Source organism: Carassius carassius, chromosome 24 (genome assembly GCF_963082965.1).
Source record: "Carassius carassius chromosome 24, fCarCar2.1, whole genome shotgun sequence".
NCBI lineage: Eukaryota > Metazoa > Chordata > Actinopteri > Cypriniformes > Cyprinidae > Carassius > Carassius carassius.
Genome location: NC_081778.1, coordinates 2340312 through 2353819, shown reverse-complemented (window position 1 = coordinate 2353819; position 13508 = coordinate 2340312). Strand labels below are relative to the sequence as shown.

The 13508-nt window shown below is 36.9% G+C and overlaps 1 protein-coding gene across 1 annotated transcript in view; it reads right to left on the bottom strand.

The window, feature by feature from the left end:
• Window positions 1-13305, bottom strand: part of LOC132102717 (2-oxoisovalerate dehydrogenase subunit beta, mitochondrial-like) — a 486592-nt gene extending 473287 nt beyond the window's left edge. The window contains exons 1-6 of the mRNA XM_059507337.1: window positions 13065-13305; window positions 12105-12182; window positions 11967-12035; window positions 9224-9357; window positions 6815-6970; window positions 6430-6538 (exon numbers count right to left, since the gene is read on the bottom strand). Of these exons, the coding sequence (XP_059363320.1) occupies window positions 6430-6538; window positions 6815-6970; window positions 9224-9357; window positions 11967-12035; window positions 12105-12182; window positions 13065-13257 (739 nt within the window). The 5' untranslated portion in view covers window positions 13258-13305. The remainder of the gene's footprint in view (window positions 1-6429; window positions 6539-6814; window positions 6971-9223; window positions 9358-11966; window positions 12036-12104; window positions 12183-13064) is intronic.
• Between the last annotated feature and the right edge of the window lie 203 nt (window positions 13306-13508).

The following is a 13508-nucleotide window of genomic DNA, read 5'->3' as shown; positions in this document are numbered from 1 at the left end:
GTTCATACTGGTAATATTGAGAAAGTAATGAGCAGTAAGTTTGCCTCAGCTAAAGAAAGGTTTGGTGTCACCTGACAGCATGAGCACAGAAAGAACCCCTCACAGCCGTCAAATCTCACGAGCTCTTTGTTTTTTCAATGTCCTTTTGTGGTCTTCTGGGAAATCTTACCATTTTGATATTGAGGTTTTAAGTAATTTTGTTGAAAATGATTGAAGTTGATGTTGGTTGGTTAGGAGTGTGCTTTTGCTCAGAATTAGAAACCGAAGCTTCTGAAAAATCCACTATTATCTTTTTATATATACATGTGTGGGTTATATTTCGCTTATACATGAAGTAAAAACTTCCTTTGGAAATCCAGTAGGAGCGGAGACCGAGCGCTTTTAATGTTTCACATGTACAGAAGCATTTTACTGTCATATTTTGGCTATTTGTTGACTGTAGATCTGGATAAATGACAACAGCTAAAGTGGTTTTGTGGAAACATATTTAGCTAAAGTTAAAGTTCATCTAGCGCAGATCCAGATCCTTGAGAAATCTTATGATCCTAACGGTTACATTTGCTATTTGACCATATCAGTACCAGGGTAATGATCTCTTAAGAGTGCTTTTACACACACACACACACACACACACACACACACTTACTATACATGCATAGTATGGTTAAAAAAAAAAAACACTTATTTCACTTCATTTAACTTGATGCATCAAAGCTAAACCTGAAATAAAAATTTAACTTAAATAGTATTTTGTAAAATATACAATAACTAATAATAAAAAAAGACAAAAAGAACATAAAATTACTAAATTTAAAAGGAAAAGGAAATGAAAAGTACAAAAATAAAAACTAATTCAAAATATTATTAAAAACATGTCAATACTCTGTTTTCTTCAATATTTGGAGAAAAGGTCAATGTGTTTAACTGAATCTCGCAGTTAATAAAAACCCATCAATTTCTTCAAACCCGCTCTGAACCCTGAAGTAATGTTTAGCAGCTGTACACACAGAAAACGCTCCAGGAGTTTCGGGACTATACTCTGTCTGCAGCACATCTGATAATGAAAACCTCCAAATAACACACCAGTTAAGACATAAAACATTCGGTGTACTAATCAAGGGTAAAAACTGAAATACCATCAAGATGTGGCGACTGAGGAGACTGCTTAGACTTCACTACTGCGCTCAATTACTACAACTAATGACACAAGACACAAACCTGCACAGCACAAGACACCCATCTCTCATGTGCACAACATTACAACTACCAGCGAATCTAGAGCGTAAATGCAATGCAGCTTGTCCAAACTAAGGTCAATCCTCAGTTCCAAAAAATCTAATGAACTCACTTTTTACTCACAGTGACCAAATGTTCATTCACAGCCTGATTCCTGAAGCCAAAAATGTATAATAATAATGCTACACAGCACACTCAGTGGAAAGCGGTTCGAGTGATTGATGAAGTCTAGTAAAAACACATCTTGGTAGTGGTGGACTGTTGGATGCCTGAAGTGTGTTTTCAGCTGTCTTTAAATATACTGCTCGATCTAATGGAAGAGATGGGGAGACAGACGTACAGGGGTTGGACAAAATCATGTCAACACCTGGGAAATAAGCCGTATTCCTAAAATAAGGTGTTTTACCACTATTTGCATTTAATACAGCCTCCAAACTTCTTGGAACAGATTCATGTAACTATAGACGGTTTCATCGGGCGCACGCGCCTGGACCTAAGATAACTTCCGGTCTGTGTTGTGTATATCGGTCTGGCTGCGGTGCCTTCTACAAACGTAGTTAAAGTCAAGGTGATGAGTAGACTGAAGTTGGGGTCAGGTGGTTGTGCTGCGGGATGTGTTTCCCATACATTTATTTATTTTTGGAGACTCGCCACAATTTTAAAACTGATCGATTTTCAAAAAGGCTTCGTTGAATAAACATGAGTAACGTTACGTACTGCACGTTAAATAATAATAATTCCTTACATTTATATGTTTAAATATCAAAACGAGGCACAGGTGTTTTTATATCGCTGTATTTCTGAAGGAAGACTTGCATGTTATATGTCTGATAAAGCAGCGTGTGAGCGTACCAGCTCTGCTTTGTTTACAGCTGTTACTGGGGAAACCTCTATTTCTCGCGCTTTATGTCTATGCTTTAAAACATCTCCTGCTGCCAAAGAATGAATTTGCATTTTCATTAAGTCCGCCTGATCCACGCGGCAAACATATTTTGTTTGTTATCAAAAATTATCTACTCTAGAGGGACTTGGCTGTTGTTATTGATTCTATTTGGAAGTCTACCGGAAGTTAAGTTAGGTCCACAAAAGCGCGCATGCGCAGTAACGTTTGTTTATGTTGTGGCCGTTGAAACCATCTATAGTTTTCAGTTGAATGTCATCCATCTGTTGAACGTAAGGGAATATGCTTTCCACTCGTCACCAAAACTATCCATGGTGGACGGATGATATTCAAGCCAGGAGGTTTGTCTGATCAAGGCAGAGGATGCTCCAACAGTTTTATGTGACTCTATCTGTTTCATATTTTAGCAGTGTTGTCTGATTAAAGTTGCAGCTCTTTCATGGATGTTGGCTTTGTGAAGTTCTCTGTGGTCAGTCACAATGAACATCGAGGTTTGCCGTCACGTTGCTGCAGTAGTTCAGTATTGTTTTCAGACAAAATCCTTCTTAGTGTCCAGTGGTCCTTATCATTCACTTTTGGTTTTCATCCAATAATGAGGCTTGGCTATCACCGCTGAACTGCACTCATATACAAACTAGAGAATACAGACAATGAAAAGATAAATCACAATGTTTTTTTTTTCATTGTAGCCTGCACAAATTAGATTAATCTTTATAATAATGGGTGTTGACATCATTTTGTCCAACCTCTTTATGTGTCCATGTTTATACTAATGACATGAAAGCTCCCTCACATCGATATCATATTTCTGAAGACATCTGACGTGGTGTAGACAATACGATTGACTATAATGGGTGTGAGTTTCTTCACAATGCTAAAATCCTCTAAACCCAACTCATCATCCAGGCCGAGCCTTGGGATTTGTCCCTAGCAACCTACACTGCCACATGCTAAAAGCCTTAAAGAGATATCAGGTAATAATGTTGTAAATAATGCTCATCTTCTGGCACAGACCGATCGTTTCGCTTCTTAAGACCTCAATATATCATCAGGAGCAACAGACATTCATTTGTGTTCCTTGTGTTGCTTTTCTGATGGTCAAAGTGTAGCAATTGACTTGCATTTTATGAATCACCAAGGACCATGGATTCAGCTAAAAGTCTTTACCGTTCTGCTCAAGAAAAAAGTCACCTACATCTTTGTAGTAAATTCTTTGTAGAGTAAATTAACAGCAGATTTTTATTTTTGGGTGAACTATCCCTTTAAGAACATCCTATCAACCACAAACAAATCAGAACACAACCACAAAGAAAATTATATCCAATTCCAAACAGAAGGTGCTGTGAACTTCTAAAACCCTGTAACAAATCAACACCGTATTTATGGCCAATTAAACCTGCCCGAGTTACAATGGCAACTTTGAAAAAAAGACAAATTGGAAATTGGAAAATTCCACATTACCATCAAATAAACATATGTTTTTCAAATCAAGAATTACACAAACTCAGTGCTGAATGATTTATTCCCAACTTGTAAAAATAAGTGCATAAAAAAAAAAAATCACCGTTCTAAAATTAAAACCAAATAATGATAAAGAGCCAAAGATCCCAAAACAAGCTCCAATGTTCAGTCAGGAAATTAAAGTCACACAGCTAAATTCTCGAGAGACACATAAGTCACAGACAGAGAGCAGATCTAGAAGTGGATGAATCTACTCTAATCCTCATGGCAAACCACTCTCGCACTGGCTTTCTCTTCATGGCCTAAGTTCATTTCACTAATAAACCATTTCTTTGGATATGAGGATTGTGTCATTCAGAGCCATACTTTCTCATGCTTTTAACTGCACCAAAGGTTCTCCTCATAAACAATAGCTCAAAGTGTGAGCAGTTAGTTTTGGCAGCGGTCAATTTAGCCCCAGGTATGAAATGCTGCTAGCACACCATTTTCAGAAGAAAAGACTGTTCCCCCATTTACATTTATGCATTTGGCAGACACGTTTATCCAAAACACATTTCATCAGTTCGTGCATTCCCTGGCATTCAAACCCAAGAAAATAATTTTGCTAATGCCTGTTTAAACAAAAATGAAATAAAATAAAATGCATATTTAAAAATATGCTTTTTCTTTAATATAAAAAAAGAGAAATGTTTTAGAGAAGTATAAATAAAATACATTTAAGAAACCAAAAATGAGATGTGTCTGATCTGATCTAATATCTTGTGTTATGGTAATAAAATGAGCATGTTAAAATGCAGAAAAGGTGAAGGTGATAGTGAAGGGGCAGAGTTTAAGCAGATTTAATAACTGGAGAAGTTTTTACGAGTTTAAAAACACTGTTACAACAAATGTAACGTGCATGAATGAAAACATGCAGAATAAGATCTATACCATGCATTTAGACAATACATGCTGTGATTTTTTTATTTCATGCAGACTTTAAAGAATCCCCTCCACATTACTCTCATGACTAGTGACTGAACTGGAGCCATACCTCAGTGAAACATGTACAGTGTAAGGCACACAGAGAGAGAAATGAGATTCATTCAACAGCTGCAAAGCATCTAGGGATATTAAGAGCATTCACTGATCTGACTGAAAGATCAAAACACTCAACAGATCACACTGATTTATGAGCAGTTAAAATGGGAGCTGAAACAACCGTTCAGGAGATCAATAAATACCACTGACTTACTGAATAGTTCATGTGATACTACCAACAATGTTTTTCTTAAATTACATATTTCTTCCGAATAAAAAAGTCCACATCTTTCTGGCTAATATCAGTTGCAGCTCATACTTCATTTTTATATTTGACAGGTCTGTAGCTGTTTGTGTTATTCATCACATCTATTTTTTTTGTTTGAAGTTTTCATTAGTTTGTTTTTCCATCAGTAGATAAAACATTTTTTTCATTGCCAATGGTGACACTTATATTAATAGAGAGCCAGTATAACACTATTCTCTAGCCAAGCCAAGCCCAGGCCCGGTTCTACTGTGGTACTAGACACTGCTAGACACCCTCAAATGAAAGCCAAAGCAATTGAAGATCTGGTAAAATATCCAGTGCTTGTTTGAATTTGCACTCTGGACTGCGTCAAAAGTGATTATTTACAACATGTTTTTGCAGTGAAGCGCGACGTAGCCAATCACAGACATATCTGCTGATTTCTTGAATGCAATGGCCAATCAGAAACGTTTTAGTTTGTTAGAATTCACAGAGTTTTTATCAGGTGCAGTTTGCATACATGAGAATCCTCTTAGAACTTAAAGGTGCAGATGCGAAGATAAAGAGATTCATTGTGCAGTTAATTGAGCTTCACTGATTATAACAGAACTTTTGTGGATGGTGATGAATTAAGAAGAGTTTTCTTCTGTTTTTCAGAAACACTGCAAAGCTTAGGGAATAACATATGCATATTTCATGATGATGATAAACACAGCAATGGACAAAATAAAAACACGGATTTCTCAGCAAAATTTCAGCCACTTATTTTCATGAGAAAATAATGCCATACCATAAAAACTATTCAGTGCTCACGTGACACACGTACTCTAAAAACTTAAAATTCATCATTAAATGCATTTCCCAGTTATGTAAAAAAGTTCACAATCTCAAAAGTGAATGCTCTTTTGGTTATTAGAGTTTTAATAAACATCGTTTTCACTTGCTTTGAGGCTATTTAATGCGACATCATGCGTTTTGTTCTTTTTTGGGGTTTAATTTTAAAATATAAAATATACAACATGTTTTTAACAGTAATTTTATTGTATTCTTGTAAAGCCAAGTAAACCGATATAAGCACTTACGAAATTAATATTTTGCTTTTAGCAATTTCAAACAAAAGATCATTTAAAATGTTACGTTTTGGGTTTCATCCCACTGTGTTAAAATTCTCTAGTTTTTACCAAGATTTGTATTTCAGTGCATCATATGCTCAGTGTAATCCGAACACGGATGACGTCCCAAATATATCTGTGTGTGACAATCTCACAACTGACTTCTGTAGTCAACATGAGGATTTTAGGATAATGCATAAATGTTTATACAACTTCCTTAACTGAACACCTTAACACCGATTATTTTAGGTTTTTCTCCATTTACTTTACCTCCAGTGTGTTAAATGCATCTTTAGAAGAATATTATACTACAAATATTCCTTGTAGTTTCTCAATTATTATGATCTCTTAAAAGCTACATGCATAATTTGCCGAAGACAATGTGGCTTTAAACCCCATCAGAATATGAAGAACAGAAGCTAAGGTCACATGCCCGTAACTCACACTCTCACCTGCTGCTCTGTACAGGATTTTGGGCTCAAAGAAGATGCAGGGGTTTTGATCAGCGATGCAGGACAGAAGCAGACCCTTGGCCTGGACCGGACCTCTCGGCACAACAATCTAATAGACACGGAAAGGGAGGGAAAAAAATCTATTATTCATTTCATAAAAAAGGAAAAAATAATTAAACTTGTCATTTGTACATTTATAAGGACACTTAAGACTCCAAAGGCGACACTGTGTCTCCCCACTGGGTTAATTTTAAAGATGCCTTGAGCTGTATTAGTTAACTATTAGTTTATTGAGGCAAAAGTCATAGTTTATAGTTCGATAACAGTGATAACTAAAGTGAGACCTCTTTTCTTTAATATGTGAGTTAACCATGGCGAGATTGACCTTAATCCCAGGACAGTGTGCGAAGAAGGCCTCGGGACTCTGGGAGTGATAGATGGAGCCGTGCCCCACGCAGCCCCACGGAGATCTGACCGTCAGCCTCCCGCAGTCAAACATGTTCCCCGAACGGTAGCGGTACTTGGCGGCTTCGTTTACGATCTACAACAGCATCAAAAGTTAAAAACAGAAAAAGGACTTAACATTTACAACTCGCATGTGTGTACAAGAAAGGATGGACTCGCGGCAGAGCGAACTTATCCTCCATAGTGATTCTCACGTAGTCCTTCTCTTAAAGACTGATCACTTAACTTATAACACGTAGAAGGACTACGTGAGAAACACTATGGAGGATAAGTTCAATCTGCCGCCTTGTTATTATTTTCATGCACACCGCACTAGAATGTGATGCATGCAAAATACAGAGTTTTGGCCGTTACAAAGTCTCCATCCTCAAACAGACGTACATCGTCTGCAGATATAAGGTATTTCATTGCACTTTAACAAGTAATCTGAACGGCCTATATATGTGCACTATATTAAACGAGCCCTCACTAACTGAGTTTAATGCCACAGTTATGTTAGAAAGCATCTCATTCTTGTTTCTGTGGCTATGCATCGGACTCGTCATGAGGCGCTCAGTCCAGAGCGATGTAGGACTGATACATCAGTTCAGTTCAGCTTTACTCCAAACATATGAACTTACCGGTTTTGAATACTTTATATTTAACGTGTTCGTTTATGCCCAATATTAGTGTTAAACTGCTGGACTTTAAATGAAATTTACTATTGATTTTCACCGTTGACAGATTTTGCAGAACATTTAGACTGATATCTTCCATGCACAGATGTGGCAGATTTGTCACAGGACGCGCAATATGACAGTTGCGTCCGACTATATAAGAACTAGCTGTTTTAAATACAGTATTTTTATATTTAACGTTAGTTTATCAGTATGTTTGAAAGTATATTTTTTCGATTATTGGTGATTCCATAGCCTCTCTCTCGCACACCTGCGCTGTTTAAAACACCAAATAGTTATGCTATGAGCAGAACAAAGAGTCTCTCTCTTGCTCCACACATGCACGATAATATCGTGTATCGTCGATCTCACGGGCTGATGATATGACGATTTGAAAAATGACCATATCGCCCAACACTACTGACATCATTGTATCTTGATATGAAAATAGATTAAATAGAGAAATTATTCAAATGTATACATATCATGCAAGTCAAAGCAAAGCAAAATTTCCTCCCCAGTCCAAAAATATATATTTAGAGCCAGATTTACTAACAGCTTTCAAAATATTTTTACTAAAAAAGCTTTCAGACACAACATTTATGGGAGGAGGGTATCTAAATGAATCATCCAAGCTGCCTTAAGATTTGCTTTTTTTTTCTTACAGAGAATATAGTAGTAATACTTTTTTTTTTTTAATAACTTCTTTATTTAGCAATATTATTATTATTATTATTATTATTATGAAACAAGCTAATTGATTAATTACAAATTTAAGCCAGCTTGCACAGTTCTGGAAGTAAACATAGCTAATTTAGATTAAAAAAATAAATTCAATAAAAAAAATCTTCACAAAAAAAAAAATCTAATTGCAGAAAAATTGCAATTAGATTTTCCCCTTAGACACCTATCCAAAGTAATGAGGACAAAGACACTATTATTCTTTAACAGCAGATAAACTAAGAAAACGATATAACTGCAAGCAGCTATGACGGGCCCAAGCCCCTGGCGCCAATGCCACTCCAGTGGCATCAAGAAAAGGGTTGTAAGGGTTACAGCAATTAAAGGGTTAATCCAGAACATCAAAAGTGTGAAATACACACACAAACACACACAAAGGGAACAATACATAAAACTTTGATAACACTTTACTATAAGGTTTCATTTGTTTATCTATGTGATCGGCATCATATGACGAACAAACTGAAGTTTGGTCTAAATAAAACATAATGTGAGAAAAAAAATCATCAATACCCCAGTTTCACAATCGTAATTAACTAGACATGCTTTTTGATGAATGAAACTTCATATAACCATCAAAAATGAGTCCAGAAAACTTAAAAATAAAAAAATTAAATTAAAAAAAAAAGGATTCTAGAAAATATTTAAATGGATTTAGAAAAAAACAAAACTGAATTTGGGGGGAAAAAATCAAAAGGATTTAAAAGGACCCTATTAGTGTAACAACACAGAAATATCTCAGGTTTCATTAATAATACCTGCATTTCTATTTCTGAGATGAATGAAAATATGGGTTTGGAAATACATGTTTGGAACAAGCAGGTGATGGCATTTATTTATTTATTTTCTGGGTGAACTAACACTATTTAATTATATTAAATATCCAGGAAAATGTTTATTTAAACAAAAAGACTTGAAAAAAACAAGCGGACCTGATCAAACGCTGGGTAAATGTAGTCAGCAAACTGAATCTCTGCGATAGCGGTGGCTCCCGCTGCAGCTGCGCCGATCCCGAAACCCACGATGCCTTGCTCACACAGCGGGGTGTTAAACACACGGTCCTTACCTGAGGACAGAACAGGTACATGTTGACCTACTCCACACTCAAACCAGTCTTAATGAGCAGGCCTTTAATCACAACAAAAACAAACGCAAACATGGGCCGTGATGCTTCTGCAGACTGTGTGTTTTTAATATTTTTTACGATATTTTATGGTTTTTATATTATGTAGTACAAAGCAGAAAGCATTAACCTCAAACCATAAAACCTGCTGCTTTTTTCATAATAGAATTATATTACAAGACAAAACAGGGTAAACATAAACAAGATCAGGAAAACACAAAAACAAAGTCTGTTTTCCACCCTTGAAAGCAGTGAAGAACCACATGAAATAGTCTCTATATTACATTTTCATTCATAGCAGAGCACATGACCGTCTCTTCCTCTGAAGCTACACGAACACATCAAGAATAACTGAAGACGAGATGCTTCTGTGAAATCACACGTCAAACTCTTTCTACACAACACACAGTACAAGCAGCTAAAGGATTGTTCTGGGTACAATTCAATTACCACAAAATCACCGACTCCTTTCACAGTTGATGAAAACAAGCCAAAGTTGCATTTCACAGTAATAAAGTTATAATGTCAAAGTAGCAAGCTGTCATGATGCATTGAACGCTGTACGATTTTGGCCATGATTTTGCCATCGGAGACACATTTCTGAGATCCTTCACTCTTAAAGATAAATAAAGGTGGTTCTTTCTTGGCATCGATGTTTCCATGAATAGTGTGAACAAACGTGCCATCTTTACAGGACATGATCCTTTAAATAATGCAAAAGAAGAGGAGTTTGCTGGTCATTTCAACGTTTTAGTCGAATCGAATTGAAAAAGCTTCTTTGTTGAATAAGGAATGCATTCAACAAGCTGCTGATGGACATTTTCAGAGATAATACAGTGTTTACTGGTCGCAGTCAGTAATCCACTTCACAGAAAGCAGCCGTGTGTTGAGACGGTCAGCGGTGGCACTGCATTACGGCGTGTGTGCGTCAGTCTTTCACATGTTGAGCTGCACCTGCACCGCGCGGGAAAGAGGGCAGAGACGCTCTCAAATGAGTGCCACGAAAACCCTGTTCCTGTCTAACGAGACAGCGCGGAAAATAATGATCCCTCTCAAAGGTCAACACATCTGACGTCAATAACGAACAAAAGGCAGCCACGTGGCGGGAGTCATGCTGGAGTCGCACATCCGTGTTTATATCAAAACACCACCGAGTGTCTCTATACATAGCACTTGTGTCCAAAACCAGTTGTGTTTTTAATCATTACCATAATGTCTGTTTTCCTCCTGTTTCCTGCCTCTATGCGGCCGCATGATTTAACTATTTATGTCTTGTGAAAACTGTAGAGAGTGTTCTGTTCAATCTGAATATGCTTCATTTACTCTTGCATAATTGATGAAGTGCAACAAAATGAATGACAAAGAGCTCAAATGCACAGACATGATGATGTTCTACTGAAAGCACACATTAGATCTGGTTCAGAGGAGCTTTAACAGTGCAGTTTGTGCATGAATATTCAGAGGAGAACGCAAATAATCAAGATGTCAAGTGCATATCACACCAGATAAGAGAACAAGCTGGTTACAACAAAGAAAATAACCTGTTTTTAATGCCGTTTCTATATTAAACAAGTCAGATGTCTTTTAGATAAAACATTAGAACTGACAGGATTCAAGATGAAAGAAAGCAACGTAATATTTAAACAATATTTATACAGTAAACACCTTGTATTTATGTGTCATCAGAATCATCTCATTAACCAAAAGCAAGAATTTAAACTTTTACCATTTTATTTGTAACATTTTCCAATGCTTTCCAACACTCAAGGCTGAGTTAAAATACAGTAAAAACAGTAATAGTGATATTTTTACAGTTTTAATAACTTTTCTAATATTTAAAATATTATTAATTTTAGCAGCAAATGCACAGACACTGAACACCTCTTTATATGACGATTAACATACAACTAATTAAGACACTAAATGGCCAAATGTGCAGAATACAACAGACACACTGCATGATTACTGCATCCCACAATGCAATGCACTCAGCCTGACTTCCAGTGTGATGAACAAAGTGATCTGTTATTCTAGTATCACTGATGCACTGTTATAGCTTCTGATAATATGCCGAGTTAGATTTTATTTTTTATATTTTCTGTTAATTCTAATTAAAGGTTTAGCAATTCATTTTTATCAGTTTATTTAAATTGGGTCTATATAGCTTATAAAAATATTTAGTTTTACTTAACTTAGTACTTAATGAGAACTATAAATGAGAATGTTTTTTGTGTGTTTATTTTATTTCAGGTAACGGAAACATTGTTTATGGTTTGAGTTGTAGTTTTTATTTAATAAATACCTTTAATTATCATCTCTTTGTTGACTCATTATTTGCTCATTCTCACAAAAACAGAACATTTCAAATTTCAAAATGAAGTTTGGAGACATTTGAAGTTTATATTTCCAGCTGACAGCACTCACACTCAGCCGTGTACTTCTTCTGTTTGAAGTGAACAGTAAGCAGCTGTTTGAGTCTAAACTCAGTCTCTAGGCAGGTTTAACTGTGCTGCCATCTAGTGTGAGCACTCCACACACTCAAGAAGACTCACCGTATTTATCTCTGAGGCCGACTGTGCATCGAAACACCCCACCGAACGCCACATCCTCACCAAAGATCACTGCAGGAGAGAGAAGGGTTAATAATCGCATCGGCCGAAGCGCTGAAGTCCTTCAGGTGGAGCTCGTACCTGCGGTGGGGTCACCGGCCAGCGTGTTGTCCAGGGCACTGGTCACAGCCTGGAATAAATTCATCTTCTGTGTGGGGCCTGTCAATCACACACTAGTGTCAGCTAGAAACACACACTCTTCTGTTATACAGACAGCTAGGAGATGTCAGAGGAGGGTTTGCTGCTTTGCTTTCGGTTTTCAGATGCATTGGCAATACAGGTATTGTTGGTTTATATGCACATAGCTACTGCACTGATATATATGTATATTACTAACACTATAAGTGAACCTCAGGAAACATACAAACATTAGGCAACATAAGGCAGGTCACGACCTGTTTAAATATATAATCATTTAGCAAAAAGGTCTGCAAATTACCAACCACAGAGATGTTGATTGTGTCATTTTGGTCAATATCGGTTTTTAGACAGCATAATATACAAATCTGTGCATGCATTATTAGCTTAATTTTGACAATTTAGCCTGTTGGACTGTAGCACCTTCATTAATTATGAAACTATAATTTAAAAATTAAAATTAAAACAGCAGCATTAAAAAGCAGTAATGTTCTACTCGTTTTCATTTTATGTGGAAAATGTGTAACAAAATACAGTCATTTCTATTATATTGATAAGCAGGGATAATGCATGTGAGCAGTTCTGGATACTGTACTCATATAATACGAATATGACATACAAGTATGACTTAAGATATTGTTTTGACTGTGTTAATAAAGGCAACTGTCATAAAATATCATTTTTAGGCTTTTAACACAACTAATCAGTCTTTTCATATAAATGTTCCCATCCAGCTTCTGAGAGATGATGTGCTCGTTCAAACTTAGCAAACTAACGTTAACCCAATGACCTCAGACATGCCAAGCATTATTGTGACAAACAGACTTGTGTATTATGAGTGTTATTGATCCCGAGATCTTGTCTCCTGAGCTCAGCTCACTGTAGTGTGCACAAGGGCATTACCGTACTGAGTGGGAACAGGGTCAGGGTGAAAGGTGAAGTGCGCTGCATGTCTCCTCGGCGCTGTCGGCTGGGCTGTGCAGTCAGGGCACAGTTTCAGCAGAGTTAGCCCCAAACTGCCTCGCACGCCTCCGGTTAACCCGGTTAACGAGGACTTAACGGGTGAAGCTCTCAGAAACAGACGCGTCGCCGCCATTGCACTGGAAACCAAGCAGGAAGAGCTTTGACGTCAGTCCTGACATGGACGAGCGCCGCTCTGATTGGCCGGACGAGTGGGAGGAGTTTTGATTGACAGGGTACGTCACAAGCGTGTCGTGGTTCAACTGTTTTTATACAGTCCCCTACTAGACATATAATGCCGTTTTGGTTGATAATAACACTAGAAAATATTAATAACAAAAAAAAAGTGTCCAATTTGTAAAACTGTATAATGATCTGCTGAACGTT